Source organism: Calonectris borealis, chromosome 3, assembly GCF_964195595.1.
Source record: "Calonectris borealis chromosome 3, bCalBor7.hap1.2, whole genome shotgun sequence".
In the NCBI taxonomy this organism is placed as follows: domain Eukaryota; kingdom Metazoa; phylum Chordata; class Aves; order Procellariiformes; family Procellariidae; genus Calonectris; species Calonectris borealis.
Window position 1 is genome coordinate 117,371,556 of NC_134314.1, and position 21,132 is coordinate 117,392,687.

Consider the following 21,132-nt stretch of genomic DNA (forward strand, 5'->3'; position numbering starts at 1 on the left):
TATATAGGAAGGCTCCTGGCTATTAACTACTGTATAAACATTAAGTACCCTGAGGCTGCCTTGCTGTTAATTATATTTCTTTATTTTTAAGCAACGAATGTTGTCAAGACAGGAAGAACTTAAAGAACGAGCAAGAGTTCTGCTTGAGCAAGCAAGAAGAGATGCAGCTTTAAAGGCAGGGAATAAGCAGCTAACCAATACGATCATCCCAGCCCGCAATAAGCAACTGAACGATGTAAGAAATATTGGCCTGTATGGCAGTTTACACAGTTAAAATTTATTGTATGTGCATACGCTTTTGTGGGGGGCATGTCCTTGCAGAATATTTCTTTTCCATGCTGAATTGCTCTGATGTGTCATGTACCCTTAGTTCACTTTTAAAGCCTGTTTCTCCTGCTGTTATGGCCAACAGAAAGATGGCTTAGACTTCCATGGAAGCAAAGGTCTGGGAGCACCTTCTTTGATTGGCACTGCAGTTTCTAATGGAATGAAAAACAAAAGTTACTTGTTAAATGATAGTGAAGTAATTTATGCTATTTTTGATTACTTCTCTTTTTTCAGTTAATGTAAATGCATTCCCTGAGCCTGTGATGTCAGCTACTTGCTGTTTCATAAGTGTTGTTGCAGTGAATGAAGCTGCTTGTGACAGTCTTGTAAAAGAGTTGATGGAACAATTCCTTTTTATCACCAAAGTTGATTATGCTGGTGAGATGGGAAAGTGGAGCTGGGGAATGAGCTCCAGTGTTGAAGCAGCTATGGTTGCACCTCCAGTGGCCTCCGTGGTGACCTGGAAGGATGCATACTCTCTGGAGATGAAAGCTAATTAATTTTTATGCAAACCTTCGCAATGCGGGTTTTGTGATTCTAACTATTGCGCATTAGAGACTGTACTGGCAACGGAGAATGTAAATGTAACTGAAAAATAATGATACAGAGAAAGGCTTGAATCTTTACTGATTCACATTTTTCAGAGCCTAGTCCTGAGGAGCAGATTCTGCTTTTTACATAAATGGGATCATACAATCAAAAAATGAAGACAGTGGGTTACATGTCTCATTCTCTTAACTGGCTGGATCCATGCTGTACTTGTTTTTTCTTAACAGTTCCTCTCCCCAAACTGATACTTCTTTTTTCATATTCATATATGCAGACAAATCTTATTTGTATAATGATAACATAATGATATATAAGCAATTTTTTTATTACTTTGTATTTAAGTTTTTCCTAGATAAGTATATTTTAGTATAAATTTCACTTTGGATTTTCTTTTATTAGTTTTTCATAAAGCGAACAGCATTAGAGGTGGGATACTATAGGCAACTACTCAGGCAGGAACGACTGTAATTAAAGTTGCCCAATATTTTTTATTACAAGCTTCTATTTTCAAAGGTTTTACAACTTTGCTAGTATTTCTTGTTTGAGCTGAAATTTTCCCCATCAGCTCTCTGCCTCAGGGTAGTATTTATATTTTTTTTTTTTACTTCAAAAAAACCCTATTCAACTGTTTCTCTGTGTTAGGTTGGATAAAGCATTGTTTTATCCATGTTAAAAATGTCCTATGGGAAGAAGGTTCCATCCTCTTGAAAAATCTGTTCAAAACAATCAAAGTTCTGTTAAGAGCACAATCTTGTCAGAGAGCCTTGAAGTTCAGAAAAGTTGGTAAGTGTCAGTAAAAATTGTCTGTATGAACACAGCACAGCAAGAGCATCTTTTAGCGTTGCTCCCCTAAGGATCAGGGCCCATTCTGATGCAGATCGTAGTATTAGAAAACAAAACTTTCTCTTTTAGACTCAAACTCCTGCTGATGAAATCCAAACAGGAGGAAAAGGAGCCACCACGCTGGCATGCAGAGGAGAGGTGCCCTGGGTAGATGGAAAGGAGATAGATGGCAATGTGAAGTCAGACAAAAAGAAAGACTCTGTCTCGGGCGTGAAAACCAGCTGAAGGATAGGAGATGGGGACAGAGTTTTCAGGGTGAGAGTCAGGATGGCATAGTTCAGGCAGCCGGATTGCCCATGGGACCTTATTTCATTTGTTACAGAAGCTGAAAAATTAATTAGAGGCCTGCAGGAAAGGGAAGGGCAGTCTTTTAGGGCCGCTCTGCAGAGCCAAAGTTTCTTGCTGCCTCCATCAGAAGCTCTTCACAAGGTTGGGAAGGTACCTTCAACCCAACATACTCAAGGTGGCGGATTCCTTGATTTCTGATTTCCAACCCAAACTTCTTGGGGACTGATTTCTGGAAGCTTTGAATGCACCCAGCTGTAGCCAAGTCAAGGAAAACCGTGCTGTGAACAAATGGTCCTGACCCCTCTGAAATCCTGGGTGCTCTGAGCAAACAGGTAATGGGCACTCTTGACTTGAGTTGACTATAACGTAAGAATAACAAAAGCTCCTCAGCTCAAAAGGGTGTTGTGGAGGTGTAATTTGGAAGCTCTTAGATATTACAGTGAGGAGTGCCACAGAAATGCTCTGGAAGAAATGAATAATTCTGTGTTCAGAGAAAAATTTAAATAGTGTATTTTAAACAAGGTGTAGGGCAGACGGTGAATGATGAGGGTAAAGGGAGATACTGAACAGTTGTTCCTTCACTGAACACTGTCAGTCTTGGCCACTGAAAAAGACAAGTATCCTGTAGGAAAAAAAAAGTATGAGTTATGCCATTAAAGACTGTATGAAATGAGAACCAATGCGAGGTTGTACAACTAGTGTAATTTCGATATTTTCTAAATTTTGAGTACTTACCAAGCTTAACATGTTCCTAATGCATTTCAGTGGGAAACATGCATTGTGAAAGGGGGGTGTCTTTAATGGAGGCTGGTATAGTATTCATATTTCATATATTATATAAAGTTGATATATAATAATATATATTATATAAAGCAGTATATAACATATACATGTTATACATATGTTATATACATATCCATACATGTGTATGTTCTGAATGAGGATGTATGTATGCATCAGAATATATATAGATACAAGATAAAATACCTTGATTTCTGTTTTTCTTTAACATATTTGATCTTCATGGGGAGGAGACCTTTCCATTTGATGTAGTTATGCCAGTTTACTATAGGTCATTGCTTATTTGATTGTTAGAAAATAGTAGAGACTTATTTCTATTCAGTGTTTTCTGGTCATGAAGGTTAATAATAAGAACTTTGACTCAAAACAGTGTTGTATGTGACAGTTGTGCAGGAATGTGTAGTAGTGTGTTATCCAAATGAGAGTTACGATAAAGAGAATCAGCATTTAGTAGTGGGAATTGGACTAGGCTCATTTTTGGGATGGATTGAGAGGGACTCAAAAGAAAATGGTTTAAAATAGGAAGATCTAATTTTAAATAAGAAAACTTTAAAGAGAGAGTCCAGGGCCAATGTTTTCAAAAGTAACTCCTGAAGTGTGCAATTACACCTTTTTTGATACCTTCACGAAAAGAGCTTTAAGCAGCCCAGTCTTTCAGAGTGTGCTCTGAAAATCAGTCACGCCAGCTAAGCTAAGCCTGCAGAGTCATCAGTTACTTTTGAAAATCTTGTCTCGTGGGCCTTGCTGTTACCACTTTACATTTGTCATATGAGAACTATGAATCCCTATTTTCTTAGTAAACAAGTGAGAACAATATACAGTGCATGGGGTTGTTTTGCTGCTTGAGGTCAACAAAAGGGAGGAAATTTCCAAGTCTGTTTCATGGTAATAAATACAGGTTACTTGGTATATGCTTGCCTGGTTTGTTTTGGTAAAAGTCTTTTTTGAAAAAAACAGTGTTCCTGTTTCTCCTCTAAGCATGGAGCAAATGCCTTAGACCTTCTTCAGCCTAAGCTTTACCCTTCCTCTGGTAGAACCAATATTGTGTTATTTTTTCAGTAGTCATGTACTCTAGGCTTGCCTTTTTTTTTTTTTCTTTTCTTTTTTTCTTTTTTTTCTTTTTTTCTTTTTTCTTTTTTCTTTTTTTTTCTTTTTTCTTTTTTCTTTTTTTTTCTTTTTTCTTTTTTCTTTTTTCTTTTTTCTTTTTTTTTCTTCTTTTTTCTTTTTTCTTTTTTTCCTTTTTTCCTTTTTTCCTTTTTTCCTTTTTTCCTTTTTCCTTTTTCCTTTTTCCTTTTTCCTTTTTCCTTTTTCCTTTTTCCTTTTTCCTTTTTCCTTTTTCCTTTTTCCTTTTTCCTTTTTCCTTTTTCCTTTTTCCTTTTTCCTTTTTCCTTTTTCCTTTTTCCTTCTTTCTTTCTTCTTTCTTTCTTCTTTCTTTCTTCTTTCTTTCTTCTTTCTTTCTTCTTTCTTTCTTCTTTCTTTCTTCTTTCTTTCTTCTTTCTTTCTTCTTTCTTTCTTCTTTCTTTCTTCTTTCTTTCTTCTTTCTTTCTTCTTTCTTTCTTCTTTCTTTCTTCTTTCTTTCTTCTTTCTTTCTTCTTTCTTTCTTCTTTCTTTCTTCTTTCTTTCTTCTTTCTTTCATCTTTTTCTTCTTTCTTCTTTCTTTCTTCTTTCTTTCTTCTTTCTTTCTTCTTTCTTTCTTCTTTCTTTCTTCTTTCTTTCTTCTTTCTTTCTTCTTTCTTTCTTCTTTCTTTCTTCTTTCTTTCTTCTTTCTTTCTTCTTTCTTTCTTCTTTCTTTCTTCTTTCTTTCTTCTTTCTTTCTTCTTTCTTTCTTCTTTCTTTCTTCTTTCTTTCTTCTTTTCTCTTTTTTGTTTGTTTGGTTTTTTTTGTTTTTCTTTTTTTTTTTTTCTTTTTTTTAGATCTCTGTCTCTTTATTGACCACTAACTGGCCTGTCATGAAGTACTGGCTGTTTTCCCATGACATGTCCATTGTCTTGGCTGTTTACCCATTTTTTTTGAGTCGTCTTTCTTGCTGCAGTGAGCTTCCATCTTCTCATGTTTGTGCTATGGGGTTAGGCCCATGTCAGTATTCTCACTTGCTTTACTTTTTTTTTTTTCTTTTTAACTCAAAAATTGATGAAGTTGTGGGAGCAGAAGATTAAGGCACTGAATTTGCTCGTATACCCGTTAACTCAATCCCATTTTCCTCTGAAACATGTATTTCTCATTGCATCCCACGCTGTATCTTCATCCCCTTCTTTAGTTTGTGTCTTCTTGTTCTTTCCTCTCTCTCAGGCTGTATTTCAGCTGTCTGCCCTGGCCATTTCAGTTCCCCTTCTTCTCCTTTTTAACTTTTCTTTCTTAATACCTGCTCTGTTTACCCTTCCTTCCCGTAGACATCTTCCTTCTGTGCCTTCTGCCCCATCATCTTCCATTCCTGCTCATCCCACCTGATTTAGTCCTGTCATTCTCTGCTTGCTTCCTCTTTTTGTACATTAGCCCCTTTTCTTTCCTCCCATTTCTTCCCTGCTTGCAGCATGGTAGAAGTTTTTTCACTGTTAGGTCTGCTCATTTGGTGCTTCTCAGAAGCCTTCAATCTGCAAGCTGTATGCATGCCAGCCTGTATGGAGGTATGTAAGCCTGTAGGCAGGTATTTAAAGTCTAAGAAGAGACCACATTGATCAGAAACTCCTTGAAAACATGCTCATGGTTTGGGAGGATCACAGATATGTCCTTAAAATTGATGCAGCCTTTTGGAGACTGGAAGAATTAGTTTAAGAGCTCTGTGAACAGTTACTGATCCCCTCATGGATCCCTTTCTCTATGGTAGATTTATAAACAGCTCAGCCTTTCTGCTTGCTTTCTTGATGTAGGTGTGCATGTAGTGACTCTTTACGAGATGCTTCTGTCATTTCCAATCTGGTATAGCAGCTGTAATCACTTAGCTTTTAACCAGGAGAGCCTTTTTATTAGCTTACTCATTTTTATTTAACTCACCTTTTCTCATGATGAATATCACAGGGCTAGAAGGGACATATCTGCTCCCACCAGATGCTGTAAAATATCAGCCTGTAGTGATGGTTGTTAGCAGCGGCAGCTTGACTGGAATGAGATGTTGGAAAGGCGAGGAGACTGGAGCTGGTCTGTGCAACCTAACTGGCAAAGTGGCAGCTTAGAGGGGACCACAACAAGTGGGAAATATTCAGGAGTCACAGGGCTAAAAGGTCTTTCCAGCAGGGAACCCTCACTTGCAAAACGTGAACTGGAATCCATAATTCTTAAATCTCAGCATAAGTCCGCTGTCAGCAAATATCTGCGAAGGCCGGTGGCAAAATGTTCGTCTTATTCTCCTTTAATGACTGGTCCACATAAAGAATGGAAATTTACTGCAGCTGTCGTTTACTCTGTAAACTGAAATGGCTATGGTTATGGAGTCAGCGTGATTACAGAGAATGGAATTAGGAGTTAAGAAATGCACAGGCAACTTTAATTAACCTCCTTTGTGTATATGCATTATGATGCAGTCTTGTGATCACATACTATTTTCTCCAAAGCAATTGTGTCTCATTTAGCTCAGAGGATTGAGGCGATGTAGAAGGCTGTTTGTCCGGAGGACCTCTGTCCTTTTGGTTGCAGAAATTGGAAGGTGTGCGGCAAAAGAAGCAGGGATTGCAAGGAGCAAAAGGATGAGGTCACGGTTAAGGTGCTTGAAAGAATTAAATGTAATACTGCCTTTGCCTCAGAGTTCCTGATCAGTACTGCTAAGTCTTTCGAACCAAACTTCCTCCGAGTGGTCATTAATTGTGTATCCTTCCTTTCTGGATTGCCATTTGAGGCAAAGGTTTGATTTGCAGATGTTTTGAGCATCCAGGTCTGTCAGGGAAATCAGTTGGAGATGTTCTTGAGACACATAAAGGGCTGCATAAAGCTTTGTATACTGAAAAAAACCCAGGTAATAGGCTTCCCAGAGTGAGCACCCAGTGTTAGGTCCTTTTAGCTGGATCTCTCCGTCTCAGTTCTCATCCGAAGAACAGGGTAATAACACCACCACGGGGTGTTGTGAGAAGGGAATGTGATTAATGCTTTTGAGGCACTTAAATACCGTAGTGATGAGCACTGTAGAAAAGCCCTTGAAGAAATTAATAATTCTGTCTACAGAGCAAGATTTCAATATTGTGGAGTAAAGAATGGTGCTACATACTGATGGGCCTACATACTGAACAGTGAAAATAAACCAAAGTATTGAACACCACTGGGTAGAGCTCAGATCTGGGCTGAATATCAGGGGATAGTAAAAGTAAAAGATGGTGCCACGACAAGGCTCTATTCTAAAGGATACAGAGCGGGATGAAAATTAAGATTGTGCTCAGTAGTTTTCTTTCTGGCATCTCCTAAATCGTGTGTCAAATTCTTTTAACTTGTTTTTGCAAGGTAGATAGCTGTAGTAGAGAACACTGTATAGCATGGAATTCATGAAAAATAGTGCTTATCTAGCAAAGGATGTGTTTTTCATCCTAACATGGGCCACAGATAGTTTCTGAAGTTATTTGGGTTTTGCTTGAGCTAAGGATTCCTCCTTGGTGAACTCAGGTGCAGGACTGGGCCCCTCATATGGATTCGGCCAAAAATTTTGGATATTTAGGATCTAGTATAGGTCTGGGATGCAGGATACCCGGAGGGAATCACTCTGTCTTTTGCCTGTTGTGAAATAGGAAAATAGCAATTCTTTCTTCAGAGCAGCATTCTGAGAATGACTACACTAAAAATTGTGAGGGACTCCACTTATACCATAAGTATTTAAAACCAATTTAATATAAACTGAAGGGGTGTTTTCAGAGAGCAATCCTGACGCTGCTGCTGTGCTTAAATGCAACTGTTGCTAGCCTGCTTTCTGTACAGAGAACAATTTGGTTTTACTTATCTCTGCTACCATTATTTCATATTTATTCAAGTTGAATGACAGCGATAGCTGCCTAAATATAAAATAAAAAAAAGGTTTGAAAGAGCAGTGGGGACCATATTCAGCTTTTGTAGTAGAATTTGCAGATATGAAGTACCTCACCAAAAAGCTGTTACCTCCAAACATGCAAACACTGTATACAGAGGGCAGCGGGAACAGGCTATGCCATGAGATTGTTTCTTTCGGCTCGGAATATTGCTTTTTATTACTCCCTTGCTCAAAGGACTTGTTGCAGCTGTATCTAATTCATATTTAATAAGCTCTTTCTACTTCGGGTGTCAATCTATTTTGCCCATTATTTTTCATTTTCATAAATATTTGAGTGCAAAATGGTAACTTTTCTTGCATCCACAATGGACTAGTGGAAATGAAAGTCTTTTTAGAAAAGCTTCAGAAAGTGACAAAATCTGAAAGGAGATGAGTTTGTATACTCTTACTTTATTTTTGATTGCATACATTTGCACAGATACCGGATATGCCAGCTGCAATAAAATAAAAGTAAGGCATTAATTTAAATGCTTAGAAAAAAGGTTTAATAAATGGTCCCATTTAATGATCATGTCCTGCAATAATCTGCTGCCCCTCTGAGCTAATAAGCTCCTAACTGTCCCTCTCTAATACGTGACCAAAAAGTACACTCTAGTTAGCATGACCAGAAGTGGTACAGAATGCAAATTCACAGTCGACAACAAAAATAGGATATTTTAATTTGATTGAAAGATGCCTTTAAACTCAAGTTAGCATTGCAAGTATTCTTTCCTCCAAATATTTTAACAGGTTCTTGAAAATGAGTACCGGATAGCTTTATTCAGTAATTTTTATTTCTACATGAAACCAGAATCCCTACTTCTGTTGCATTAGGAAAGGCATCTAGCTCATCAGTGGATTTTTTTTTTTTTTTTGTATGCTTCTCAGTTGGAAAACAAATGTCTGTGATTGAGGTGGTAGTGTTAATTCACTTAAGGAAACACTCCCAAGTTATCCCCATCTTGTTTTTCTTAAAAAAACAGAGGAAAGCTGATCTTTATTAATTAAACATCTAACATGAATTTATTGAGGTGTAGGACTTTGCAGATGGCAACCTTGGTCTTTTAATATTAATTGGAAAATATTGATTGAAAAAAGACTAGTCTGTCATGCTGATAATTGTGACCAGATTTAGATATGATCACTAGATCTTCCTGAGATTACAAAGAAGCAGTTACCATCTAACTGGTAAAAAGATTGAACATTATTTTGGTAATCCCTGAGCTTTGGTAACTTATTCCCTGTTGTTCATTTATATGTCTTGTCTGTATGCCACTATAAAGTGGTTAAATATGGTTTAAGCTGATAAGACTATGCTGTATAGTATTTACATTTCATGAGCATTCCAAGTTTTATAGCTGTTTTAACATTATACCTTTCTTTAAATGAAAGTTAGACCTGCTGACTGAACAGTTGAAAACCACAACTGAACTGATATTTACTTCTTTATAACGACATGCTAAGGTTGAGATAGCCTGATGTCATTTCCTTGATGGCAAGAACAAACAAGTTGTTTTATTTAACGTTACTCAATACATGAAAAATGAAAACAATCTGTAACTTTCCAAGAAGGTTCTATGTCTTTTGACTTCATATGTGATCTGTTTAAGCACTTTCTTACTATGAAGTTGTGATATTTCACTGTACAAAAATACTGCTATAGACAACTCCCTGACGTGGCTGGGAAAATAAATCAATTAGTGCAAGTAAACGCATTTCTAAGAAGAATTAGTATGCACTGTCAGTGTTATACCAGGAGGGATTTAATGAATAAAGTGTAACCTTTGATAATGCAAGACAAATGTTACACAGTTTGAGTTTTAGATATAAGTGCTTGAGATTCTCAGCTGAATTTTATTGGTGTTATTTCCATAAGCTGTGTCTGTTTACACCACTTAAGCATCCGGCCTAAATCTAGAAATACACGGTTATTTATTATGTGGATGTAAATTCAAGGTGCTGCGTAGTCTGAAGCCGTAACATTAACGTGCACGCCCACAGAAAATAGGTTGTCAATTTATTAACTGAATTTTAAGATCATCTGAACAACATTAGTTCAAAAACTTAAGCATCTTCTATCCATTTATAAATATTAGCAAAAAAAAGGTCTCAGTGTTTCAGAGCTCTCCCTTTGTGTACGAAGCGAGACCCGGGTTTCTTAGCATCTGGAATGCTCTTTTTCTATCGCTGCTAATAACTGTGGATGTTTTCTGTATGGATGTTTAGTACGCGCTGTTGTGAATCCCAGGATGATATCGCCATTACTTAGAGCTGTATTTTGCATTGCCTATTCTGTTATTGCTCAGCATGCACAAGGGTAGAGTTAAAATCTTTATTCATTTCATTTAAAAATGTTTCTTTTGTTCTCCTTATCATGTTCTGGCTTTCCCAAGGATATATGCCTTGAACGAAAAGTCACATGTGCATTACTAATTGTGTGCCATTGTATTTACAGTTCCTAGTGGTGGCACTGTGAAGCTACTAATTCTTTTGCTTCACTTGATGTAAAATAATCTGAGTGTCTTTGATAGCAGTGAAACAGTATTAATTGTTTTGTACATTTCTTGGTCACTCTTCTTAGGTGGTCTTCATAATCTATTAGAACTTTCAGCCAGATTTTTGTAATGTCATGCCTCCAGCAGTGATTAAATTGGTAATTAATGAACAGTCCTTGGCAACATAAACCACATCCCGTTAATTTTCCCTTTTGAGTTTTTAGAAGTTGTCGTCTCTGTCAGAAAGCATTGCGCCACCTTGCTACGGCCCCTTGGCATGAAACCACAACGGCTTGATTTTTTGCAGCCATTAGTAGATCAGAGCAGTAATTTCACAGTATTTTGGTCAGGGTAATTATAGTACCAAGTACCGAGTAGAGTTGGGAATTCACACAAGAAGTCCAGAAATACCAGGTGAGCTTCCTTGTGTTCACTGGGACGTTATGATTAGTTTAATTGGGCTTTGTTTGATTTCAGCCGCAGAGACTCTTTGTGCCACGGCACTGCAGCCACTTTCCCCTTTAGTGTTTCTGACCTGCATTGACAGGAACTGGTGCAAAAATGAACTCTTTGAAGTGGGACTCTTTGGAGAGGGCAACTAAAAAAGGGGAAAAGCGATGTGTAAATAGTTTACTGTAGCAAAGCTCGAAACCGGTCCGAATACTCTGCGTTTTGCGGGTGATGTGATTCAAGTTCTTCTGTATTTTCAGCCGGAACGGATAATATTTCTGCTACGTTCGTGCAAATGTTTAATAAATTCCTGCATTTAAAAACGCAGTCTTTTTTTAATCGCTGGCTTTTATATAGCACCTGCTGTTCTACCTTCCTTTGAAGATACAGTCGTTTCTCCCACCAGAAATACTGCGAATCATCTCTTTAGTCCTGCAAACAAATCTGGGCGGATGCATTAATGAGACTGCAGCTGCACTTAGTAGTTCACATGTCACGAAATAGTAGGTAAAGGCATTCATACTTGAGTGACTGACTATAGGTGTAGCGGCCTTCAGCAGTACATTGTGCACATTAAAGTTTAAATAGTCACTTGCCTGTTGGCTTCTGAATGAAAGGACTGTCACTGGTCACTTCTCCTGAAGCCTTAATGAAACCAAATAGTTTGCTACGAGTTTGGGCCTAACCATTGGGGTGTTTCATGCAGTCTTGTCAGTTGATGTTCATGAATTGACTTGAACGGAGATCAAAGTGTTTCTCAAAATGGAGAAGCGGGGAGAGAGACAGCTCCTTCAATTGCACCACAAGAGCTAATCAAGCCATCAGTTCTTTATGCACTCTGCGTGCCTTTAGAATTTAATACCCAATGGTTTGTCAGGACAAATTGAAATTCGGGGAAGGGGGGGGCGTCCCTCCTCGGCCCGCTGCAAATAAAATACGTGCTTCACTCTTCTGGAGGCTCGTTTTGATAAATTTTATAATTTAATGTAAAACTGCAATGTTGATTAAATATTTGGGGTTGAAAAAAAAAAGTTAGGGTAAAGGATTCAATGGGCATTATACGCCTTAGCGCTGATTAAAGATCCAGGTTTAAAGTGAAAGAGAAACTAAACTCAGCGTGATTTTTTTGTTTCTTTGATTGCTAATTAACTTTTTTGCTGAAACATTTTAAATTGGATTCAGAAGATAATTTTTTGAGTGTCAGTTAAAACAAAGTCATGTGAAAATGCCTCTCTTTCCCCCTCCTCCCTCTCTCTCTTTTTAATTGATATGATTTAGGCAGAGGAAAATGGTAAGGGGGATTTTTCTATTGCAGAAGCAATTTTTAAGGGATTTAGTCTTATTTAGCCTGAAGGTCTTCACACTAATGAGAGCACTTAAGTTACGTCCAGGCGTTGATTAGACAGCTCATCTATCAACTGGAGCATGAGAATTTGTATTTTAGGTACCTTTTATACATTATAAATGTATATGCTTTTTTTTAATACTTTAGACTTTATTTTCCACAAATTTTTAATTACCTTCTTTCACATCCACGGTGGCTGTAATGCAGCTGACAGAGCACAAGCGGTAACAGGGAAATACTCTACATTTGATGAGAAATAATATCGAAACTGTATCTGTAGAAATTGGTGTGCTGAATGCAAATTGCTACCCAGATACATTCCTTAAACTGCCACAAGCCCCCTTAAAGTCTAAATACATTTATTCAGGGAACGCGGAATTATATATATTAAAAAATGCCCAACCACCGCCCCCCCAAAAAATTGTGAACGCTCTCGCTACCTGTATTTTTTTTTGCTGTGTTTAAAACACAATAGTGTCTTAATTATTTTCTGAACCATTCTGAAAAGTACAGCTTTTGTAACTTTTTGACATTTCAGGTTTAAAAAAAAAAATTAAAACGTTGCCACCAGCTTGCACTATGAGCAGCCTGTAATAACAGTTAAAAAAGCTTTCTGAACTATTTGACAAGATTTCTTAGTGCTGAGGCCATATGCTGTAGCCTTTAAGCTATTTCTTCCTATCAGTTTCATTATCACCTGCCTCTGAGTCTCCAATATCATCAGTAAGCACATGCAGAATCATAATTATGCCATGTACAAGTTCTTTGATAACATGTACAGTTTTCTTCTTAATTCTTTATCAAATGCATTGATCGTGGCATGTGTGCATTGATCCAGGTCCACCATCTGGCTGTGTGTGATAAGCACAGTGGCATCTTTGCATTTCCACTGTCATTCATTGCGCTACAATTTGGCTGCAGGGGAGTAGTGGCTGGGATTAGCCCTGTTCTGCTACTTACTTGCATTTTAAGTTGACACCTCTACAGCGGCTCAGACCACATTACAAACTGAAACACATACGCACGACTTAGTGATGTGACACTCCTCAATAAGCTTACTCCACTAGCTACTCAACAATCTGTAATTGGATTTGTAGGAATAACAGCAAAAGATTTCCTAAGAATTGCTGGGGACAGAAGGTGAAGTTTTCTCATTATTGGCAAAAGGCTAGGTATAGATCCTAGGCGATTGGTATTTTCCATTAAAAACAAGCTGCCAGCAGTTTGCAGGACATTTTCAAAAAAACCCAGCAAAATAGGATCCAGGGAGGCACAGGGTCTGCACTTGTTCTGTCCATTCTCATCACATGCAAGCAGACTGGGTTCCTGCCACCCTCCCCCGAAAATTAAGAGGGGGGTGGGGGGAAAAACAACTTTCGGAGGCGCCCTGCAGCCCGCTCTGCTTTGTTCGGCTGGGAGTGAACCGGGAGCATTCCTCAGGAGGGCACGTCCTCCTGCCTCAGCGCGGGGTTGCCCGCCCGAGAAGGAAGCTTCCCAGGATGGCAGTCTGAGAGATGCTGCTCTTCAGCTTACGCATCCCATACACTTGCCAAAAGTCTTTGTTTCATAACGCCACTTTTTTTTTTTTTTTTTTTTTTTAAATTGTAAAGTCAAGTTTACACAAGAGAAAATCCCTTAAGTGGAGCTCGACAAATGTTGACTCCTACAATGAGTAAGCAGCTTCTTTAACTTCTGTCTGTAACTCGGCTGTGGAAAGGCACAGAAAATACCATCTTTAGACTTACTGATCTCAGATGGGACGTTATGCCCTGTCTGGATGATGGCACTATTTCAGAATAGTTCTCAGCCTGCACGCTTGAGACCTTGTTTGTGGGTAATGCCAATAGCATTGACAGTCATGGTGACAGGCGTAACAAGCTTCTGGATCCCGACGCCTGAGGTGCTTGTTGTCCTTAATTATACTTCCCAGATGAGGGAGAGCACAAACTTGCCTAAGCAGAGAAAATTCCAGGGAAGAAGTTAGCGGAGGGCTTTGTCGCTGCTTTTGGTTTAGATCGACTTTCTCGATGATCTTTCTTGGGAGCCCCGTCGGTAGGCAAGGCTGCCCTCGCATTGTTCGCCGGGAGAGCACCTCGCTCTTAGTATCGGTGCAGGCGAGCAAGAAGAGGAGGAAAACAGAAAGTGTATTTGGAATTAGATATTTCAGCCTGTCCTTAAAACTTGCCGTAGAGCCAAGTGCAGTGTGAAATAGAAATGCTTGCCTTGATCGTCGCATAGATGTGCAGGTCCTAAAGGGTTAACTGGGTTAAATCTTATTTATCTGAATAGAACTGCAGGGCTGTTTTGCAGAATGCTTTAGCACAAATACCTATGGTTCACTTTGACGTTACAATTTTTTTGTTGGTTTCTTTACTTTAAATACTTGAACTGTTAGACCTTTTACTTTTTTCTCTGAGAAAGATGTATTTGTACCAGATTAGAAAAGCTAAACTGTTTCTTTACATTGAATAATCAGCCTGTCATGACAAATCTATCTCCTTCTGCATGAGTAGGTGCCAGTTTGACTAGCTTCTTTTAGGCTCACACTGGGTTTTAAGCTGGATCCATGTGCATGACTGGCAGTGCATTTGTTGGGCCAGATCTAAGGAGCCAGAGAGCGTTCAGCTCCTTTTTGCCTACAAAAGAGCAGCCAGACAACCAGCAAGAGGCCTTGGATGTAGCACAAGGTGATACTTACTTAGTCAGCTATTCTTTTTTTTTTTCAAATATATATTTTTTTTTTCATTCAGTAAACTAAGAGTTTCTCAATTTCACAATGACACGAGGAATTAAATTATCAATGGATTGTTTTTCTACAGTCAGCATTCTTCACACCAGAAATACCGTATCAAATAAATTGTAGGTTTTCCAGAACAACGTAGATTATGTTAAAAAAAAAAAAAAAATTGCTGTCTAACATTTCTTTAAAAATACCTCCTAGGTTTAAGGAGATGTCTTTTATTTTACAGCCACAGAACCCCATTGCATTGTGAATTTTGGGGGCTTTTTTTCCTTAAAGGGGACAGCTTCATTAAGACATTGTTTGTGATTCTTCCAATTTTAGACTCTGGGCTACTTCTGTTTTCATTTTGTCTTGTCTTATTAGTCCATCAGTGCCATAGATCGTAAGCCAATAGCTGCTTCTTTATGACTAGTGGTTTGATACTTTTTGTGATATACATTCATGAAAAAATATTTTCAAGCTACATACAGTTTATTGGTAGTAAGGTAGAACGTAGAAAATATCCAAGATGTTTATGTCTTTCTTTGCTGACCACTTCCTATGATCTGACTAGCCCCAGAAATCCAAAGCCAATGCACTTTTGTTTATGTCGAGTGTTCCCTGCTTAGCAACTCATATTTTGCTTGCTACCTGTGTATTTTGAGCTGTTCTGAAACGGTAGTAGAGACCAAACATAAATGTGGTCCCCAGGGCGATCAAAGATTTAATCTGACCAGATGGGACAAACTTGAGAAAGATTTTGACTTTCCACTCTGTTTTGCAACAAGAAAGGCTGATTTTTTTTCTCCCGTCCTTTCTTTGTTAGAGAAGGCAGAGATCAGGCCATCCCCAGAGAAATGAGCAGGTGTGGCCATTTACAAGCATGTCTGGTTATATTATAAACCAACATAAGAAAAGTTTGAAATGGTTTGAAAAGATCTGCTAAACAGTTTTAATGTTTCATCCCAAATCCTATTTACTCAAACAAGAGCCGATCAAGGTCACAGTAAAACCCAGCCTGCCCAAACCTTTAAAGCTCGTGTAATTTTATTTTTTTTTTTATTTTTTTATTCTGTCTTCTCTACGAACTGAATAGGTACATTTTGGTAATCCTTGCCTCTGGACAAGCACAGAAGTCTTTTTCTTTCTGAATGGCTAATAACAGAGCCGTTCTTCCTGTCTAATGATGAAAGAGGTGGCAGTCAAGTTCTTTCTCTTAGATGTACTGTGCACTTGGGGCAGACCACGGACAATTTTGAAACCTACAGCTACGGGAATCGCCCCCCCTCATAGGTACAATTCTGGTTTAATTTTGTTGCTGTGGAGTATCACTAATTTACCACTTTTTTTTTCCCCAGTCTATGGTCACGGTAAAGAATTTTCTTTTTAAACATCAAATAAATGCAGCTCACGGGATTATATTTTTTTTATAGGGAGAGGATAATAGGTTATCAGACTTCTGATATAAACTCAGTTTGGATCCTCCCAAAATTCTGCCAAAGGACGACTGGAAATCCCTGGCAGAGGGTTGTTTTTGAAAATGCGAGAAGATTGCAGAATTTTTAGTGATTTAAGGAGATGGGTTTTATGGGGGTGGTTGGGGTTTTTTTCCCCCTGCAAGACTCCACCGCTCTCAGTATTTTAGTGAGTTGGTCAGTTCTCAGTTTCTGCCACCACCGAGCGACATTGCTGGCCGGGTAATGATCTTGGAAACTGCCCCGCCAGTGTTTCACATTCGGATTCACCTTCCCAAATCCACGGCATCATTTTTGGCCAAAGTAATGTCAGTCATTGCTGTCTGCGGCGAGTACAAAAGGACCCCCTAATGGCAGCCATTTTTATTTGTTTCTTAAGATCCAAAGGCTGCTGAAAGAACAATTGGATAAAGTTGAGGATTGGGGAAGCTTGATTTTCTTGTTCCAGTGAAATGAAACTCCCGTCCTTTTTTTCTTCCCCTTCCCCTTAAAAGCCGGAGTCTGCTAGGGGGTTGTAGCTGTGTCAAAGCCGTTGGGATGCCACTGCTGATCACTTTAATTACTAGGACTAAGGAGGATAAAATTAAAAGTAGCACCATTGAAGCAGTGGAAGAAAGCTTGCCGAGATGTCGGTGAACTGTGAAATATAAAAATTGCATACCAATACATTTTTATAGGAGGGAAACAAGGAATTACATTACTTATTCTTGAAGAGTTTGTCCTTAAATGGTGAAGTTTTCCTCGCCGTGCATCCGCATGGCAGATCTTTAGACCATTACAAAGTAATTGGGGGAAAATAACAGAGCAAACTTTAATGTCTCTTTGGCATGTCAGGTTCATGTCAGAAGGTGAAAGATTTTACTGAGTTTTCTCTTCAACTGTACAGGAAAAAAATCGCTGTATGTGTGTTTGCATGGTCCTTTCTTGGTGCGGAGCTTCTTTTCGTGTCTCCTTTTTTTTTTTTTTTTAATATGTACGTTCATGCCTCCATACCTCTCCCGAGCGCTTTCCTTTCCAAAATCAAGGGGATTGATTTGCTGTTTAATAATTCTTCTGTGCCTCAAAACTTATTCTACCTTCTTTTTCTGCTCTCAGTTTCGTTGCTCCTTCCACCAGTGTTTCCTCTGCTAAGCTCAGTAGCGGAGGGTTCAAATACCTGAATTGAATTTAAGCAAGAGCTAGGCTGGTTTTTCTCTTATCCACTGGTGATGATTGGCTTAATCAGCACAAACACAAGCCACAATAATCTGTGTTTGCTTGGAGATCCCCGGGATGTTAATGACTATGCTAATAATTCAGGATACAAGTTCTCTTCCAGGAGGAGGGGAGAAAAGGAGAGGGGGGAATCAGCCTCCTCAGTTTAGGGCACATTTGTCACAAACATGTAACTGGCCTTATTTTAAACTATGTGGGCTATAGTAGATTAAATTGTTTGACGTTAAACCATGTGGGAATCTTAATATAAATTTTGCACATTCCTTCTTAAAAGTCATTTAAATCAAACCCTGTATTCCAGGAATTACAAATAGTAGAGATTTGAGGAGTTTTATTTCATGTAAAATTCAATGTAATTTATGTTACCAAATACCATGGGTCAAAATAAAATCAGTTGCTGTATCAGTTGGCTGGCTAGAAATTAAATTAAATTGATCTATTATAGTGCATAGGAGCCGGGGGGAAGCTTTCCAGTTGTCTTTCTAATGTGTACTTTACCAAATAAGTTTTTGACAGAACTGTTGCTCTGTGCCTTCTGGGAAGTTAAAGGGTGAGAAAGCAAACAAAGCCAATGTGCCATCCCGCTGCCTTGCAGGGCCCAGGCAGAATTGTCTTTCCAGGGGAAGGACATTAGGAGAAAAGTAAATCAAGGCAATCTGATAGGGAATCAGGGTTCTGTCACTCAGAGACAAGATATTGTGCTGTGTCCATATACTTTGTTTACTGTAGGGTTTTATGAGTTGTAACCTGCCCATGCAAGCTGTTAATGAGGCTAAATCTTGCTGCTTGAGGATTGAATTACAGCACACCTCTGGGCTAATGGTTATAAACAGAAAGTCCCATTAGGGCTGCATTCTGATTCAGTCATTTGCATTTTTTCTATTGTGCCGAGAACAATGCTGAGTAAATAGCTACAAACAAACAATTTACATGGAAATGGGTAAAATGTACCTAATTAGTATTTTGCGCTTGTTTTATTAATGATTGCTTAAACTAAATAGCACTTAGCAGCAGCTCTCACCAGCATCTGCAGGTGTGGGATGCTCAGTTTCTGGGTTGGTGGGAAGGCTGCCAGGACGGCTCTCCAAAATTAGGCAGTTTGTTATATTCCACTTAGTTCAGGTCAACTGCCTATACCTGGGTTTTATCCTGGTCATTATGTCAATAATATGAACTTATCGGCAGATTTGACTTAAAGCCAAACGCGGCCTTGTTGTGCTTATGAGCATTTCTAATATCGAGGGGAGGGGGAAAACAGTCCTAACTTTGAAAAAAACCATATTTTTAAGGTGAAAACTGAAACTGTTTCCCTTATGGTTTATTAGATTCTTATAGATATGTTTAAACACACCTTTTTATTAATATTTTTTTAGTATGGTGGGTTGGTCTTTTGCAAAATTTCATGCTGTAGAACTTCGTTCATTTACGTAATTGAAATATTATCGTGCTTCTAAGATAGTTACGATCTTTAGTGGGACAGCACTGTCTGGGATGGTTCCAATATGATCTCTTTAATTACTGACCCAAGCCCCCTAGTAGGATGTTTTAAAGTGATGCAAAGTCTTTTCTGCTCTGGCATCTATTGTTCTTTCATTAATTTTCATTAGTTTATTTTTTTAAAGAAAAGATTTATCCATTGAAGTCGAAGGATTAGATTCCTTTCCATGCCTCAGATTTGATGTCAGTATACATTTTGAAGTCAGCTTGGTGATTGGAGTAACTGAGAGCAACATCTGCCTTCTCATTTCAGTTCTATGAGAGAATATTACTCAAACAAGTAATTCAATTTAGTAAAACCATTTCTATAGCCACAGTAAAACTTTTTGTGGGTATTACTTTGAGACAAAAGCGTCTGAGAATTTTCATCAAGGTATTTTCATAGGACATAATTTATAAATGCTTTAAATTGCAAATAATTAGGTTTCTAATGCATTAATAATTTGGGGAATGCTTTAAAAAAAAATCTGATTCATGGATGTCTTTAAAAATTGTGGTGTGACACCCAACTGATATCGAGCATCCTATTTATAATGTGGGCCAAGCACCATGCTGTAAACCAGTTACTATCATGATGATCAGATTGAGAATGAAATTGCATTTCTGTCTATTACTGAGTTGGCAACTGTTCAATATATCTTAGCAGCAAGATGAAGAGCGGCGTCGGCAGCTGAGAGAGAGAGCTCGTCAGCTAATAGCAGAAGCTCGATCTGGAGTGAAGATGTCAGAACTTCCTAGCTACAGTGAAATGGCTGCAGAAAAGTTGAAAGAAAGGTCAAAGGCATCTGGAGGTGAGCTGAGGAACCTTGTATCTTATTCCTATGGCAACCTGGAAACAGAGACCTTTTTGGGTATCACTTTTATTCACACTTCAAAACGTTGTTGTTCTTCAGCTGCCCATATCAAAAGACCTGGCTGTAGATATGTTTCCTAAATCAGCATTGTGTCACTTAATTTCCAACAATTAAAAGAAAAGCATATATGCGATTGAAAGAAAAAGATGTTATGTGAACAAGTAGCTCATATTGGCCCATTATTTACAGATTTGTCATTATCGACAGTTTTTTAGAATTTTATGATTGTTGGTTAAAATCTCTTCAACATATATTTTTATATGGGAGCATGGACGTGATTTTGGAGGAAAACAACATTAGAAATATTTCAACTTTATTTTGTATTAAATGTGTTCAAAAGACTGCTTGGGAAGAGAATTTTAAAGACGGCCCATGGGAGGTGGGGGCAACAACCTTTTGATTTTAAATGGCAGTCTTTTGACATACCACTTGCCTTTGTAGGTTTTGAGTTGTAAAATTGCTATAATGTTATTAAACTGAGTTTGAGATGTTATTAAAATTCATATACCTGCCAGTGCTATGAGCTGGAGTAATGTAGTGTCACTCAAACTCAAATGGATGTTGAGCACACGTTTCAGTACAGGCTTCTTGCTCTTTTAGTGTCTTCTACATATTCTAAGGGGAAATTGTGTTTCTCATACTAACACGTAATTGTAAGCCAAAGTGTCAGGAAAATCCAGCTCTACATTCGTAATGCATGTAGATTCAACAACAATATTTTTTTCTTCTCTACTACATGTATTTTATATGCACATATATTTAAATATAGTTTTATTGCACCTAAACCCTACACTTCTCTTCCATTTAACACCAGAGAGAAAAGCAGTTAGTTGTAAGTCTCCCTTTGGGTCTGGTCTTCAGTTTTCCTCTCTTTGCCCAGTAAACCAAGCCTGCCAACATAACTCTCTTTCGTGATAAATAGGGAAATTACATCTTGAGGGAGTAAGGCAGGCTGAGCAAAATGGCACAGTACTTGTATATTAAGTAGACTATGGTGTTCTTCATCCCTCTTCACAATTTATGACTCTCCATCCTACGTTATTTAGTTGCTTCCTCCTCACTGTTTTATCATGCATGTACATAGCTGTTCCTGCCATCTCTCCCCTCCAAGTAAGGTACGCGTTCTGGGTATATCCTGAGTGCTCACCTGGATAGTAGTTACCCTGTTTTGTCACAGTGACTCACTTGTTGTGTTGCTGAGTATCCCAGTATGCTGTTTTCTGGGATGTGGCCTTCCCTGTTCATGTTTTCCTCTGAATTTTGCCATTGCTTTTCCTGCCCTTCGTTCAG

The 21,132-nt window shown here is 38.3% G+C and overlaps 1 protein-coding gene across 13 annotated transcripts in view; it reads left to right on the forward strand.

The window, feature by feature from the left end:
• The window catches only part of EHBP1 (EH domain binding protein 1), a 232,705-nt gene that overhangs the window by 159,669 nt on the left and 51,904 nt on the right, over nucleotides 1–21,132 (forward strand). For 12 of the 13 annotated variants that reach the window (XM_075147594.1, XM_075147589.1, XM_075147590.1 and 9 more), the window contains 2 exons: nucleotides 92–235; nucleotides 19,632–19,779. In XM_075147594.1, coding sequence (XP_075003695.1) covers nucleotides 92–235; nucleotides 19,632–19,779 — 292 coding nt within the window. The remainder of the gene's footprint in view (nucleotides 1–91; nucleotides 236–19,631; nucleotides 19,780–21,132) is intronic. The other variant, XM_075147602.1, reaches the window with a different exon arrangement.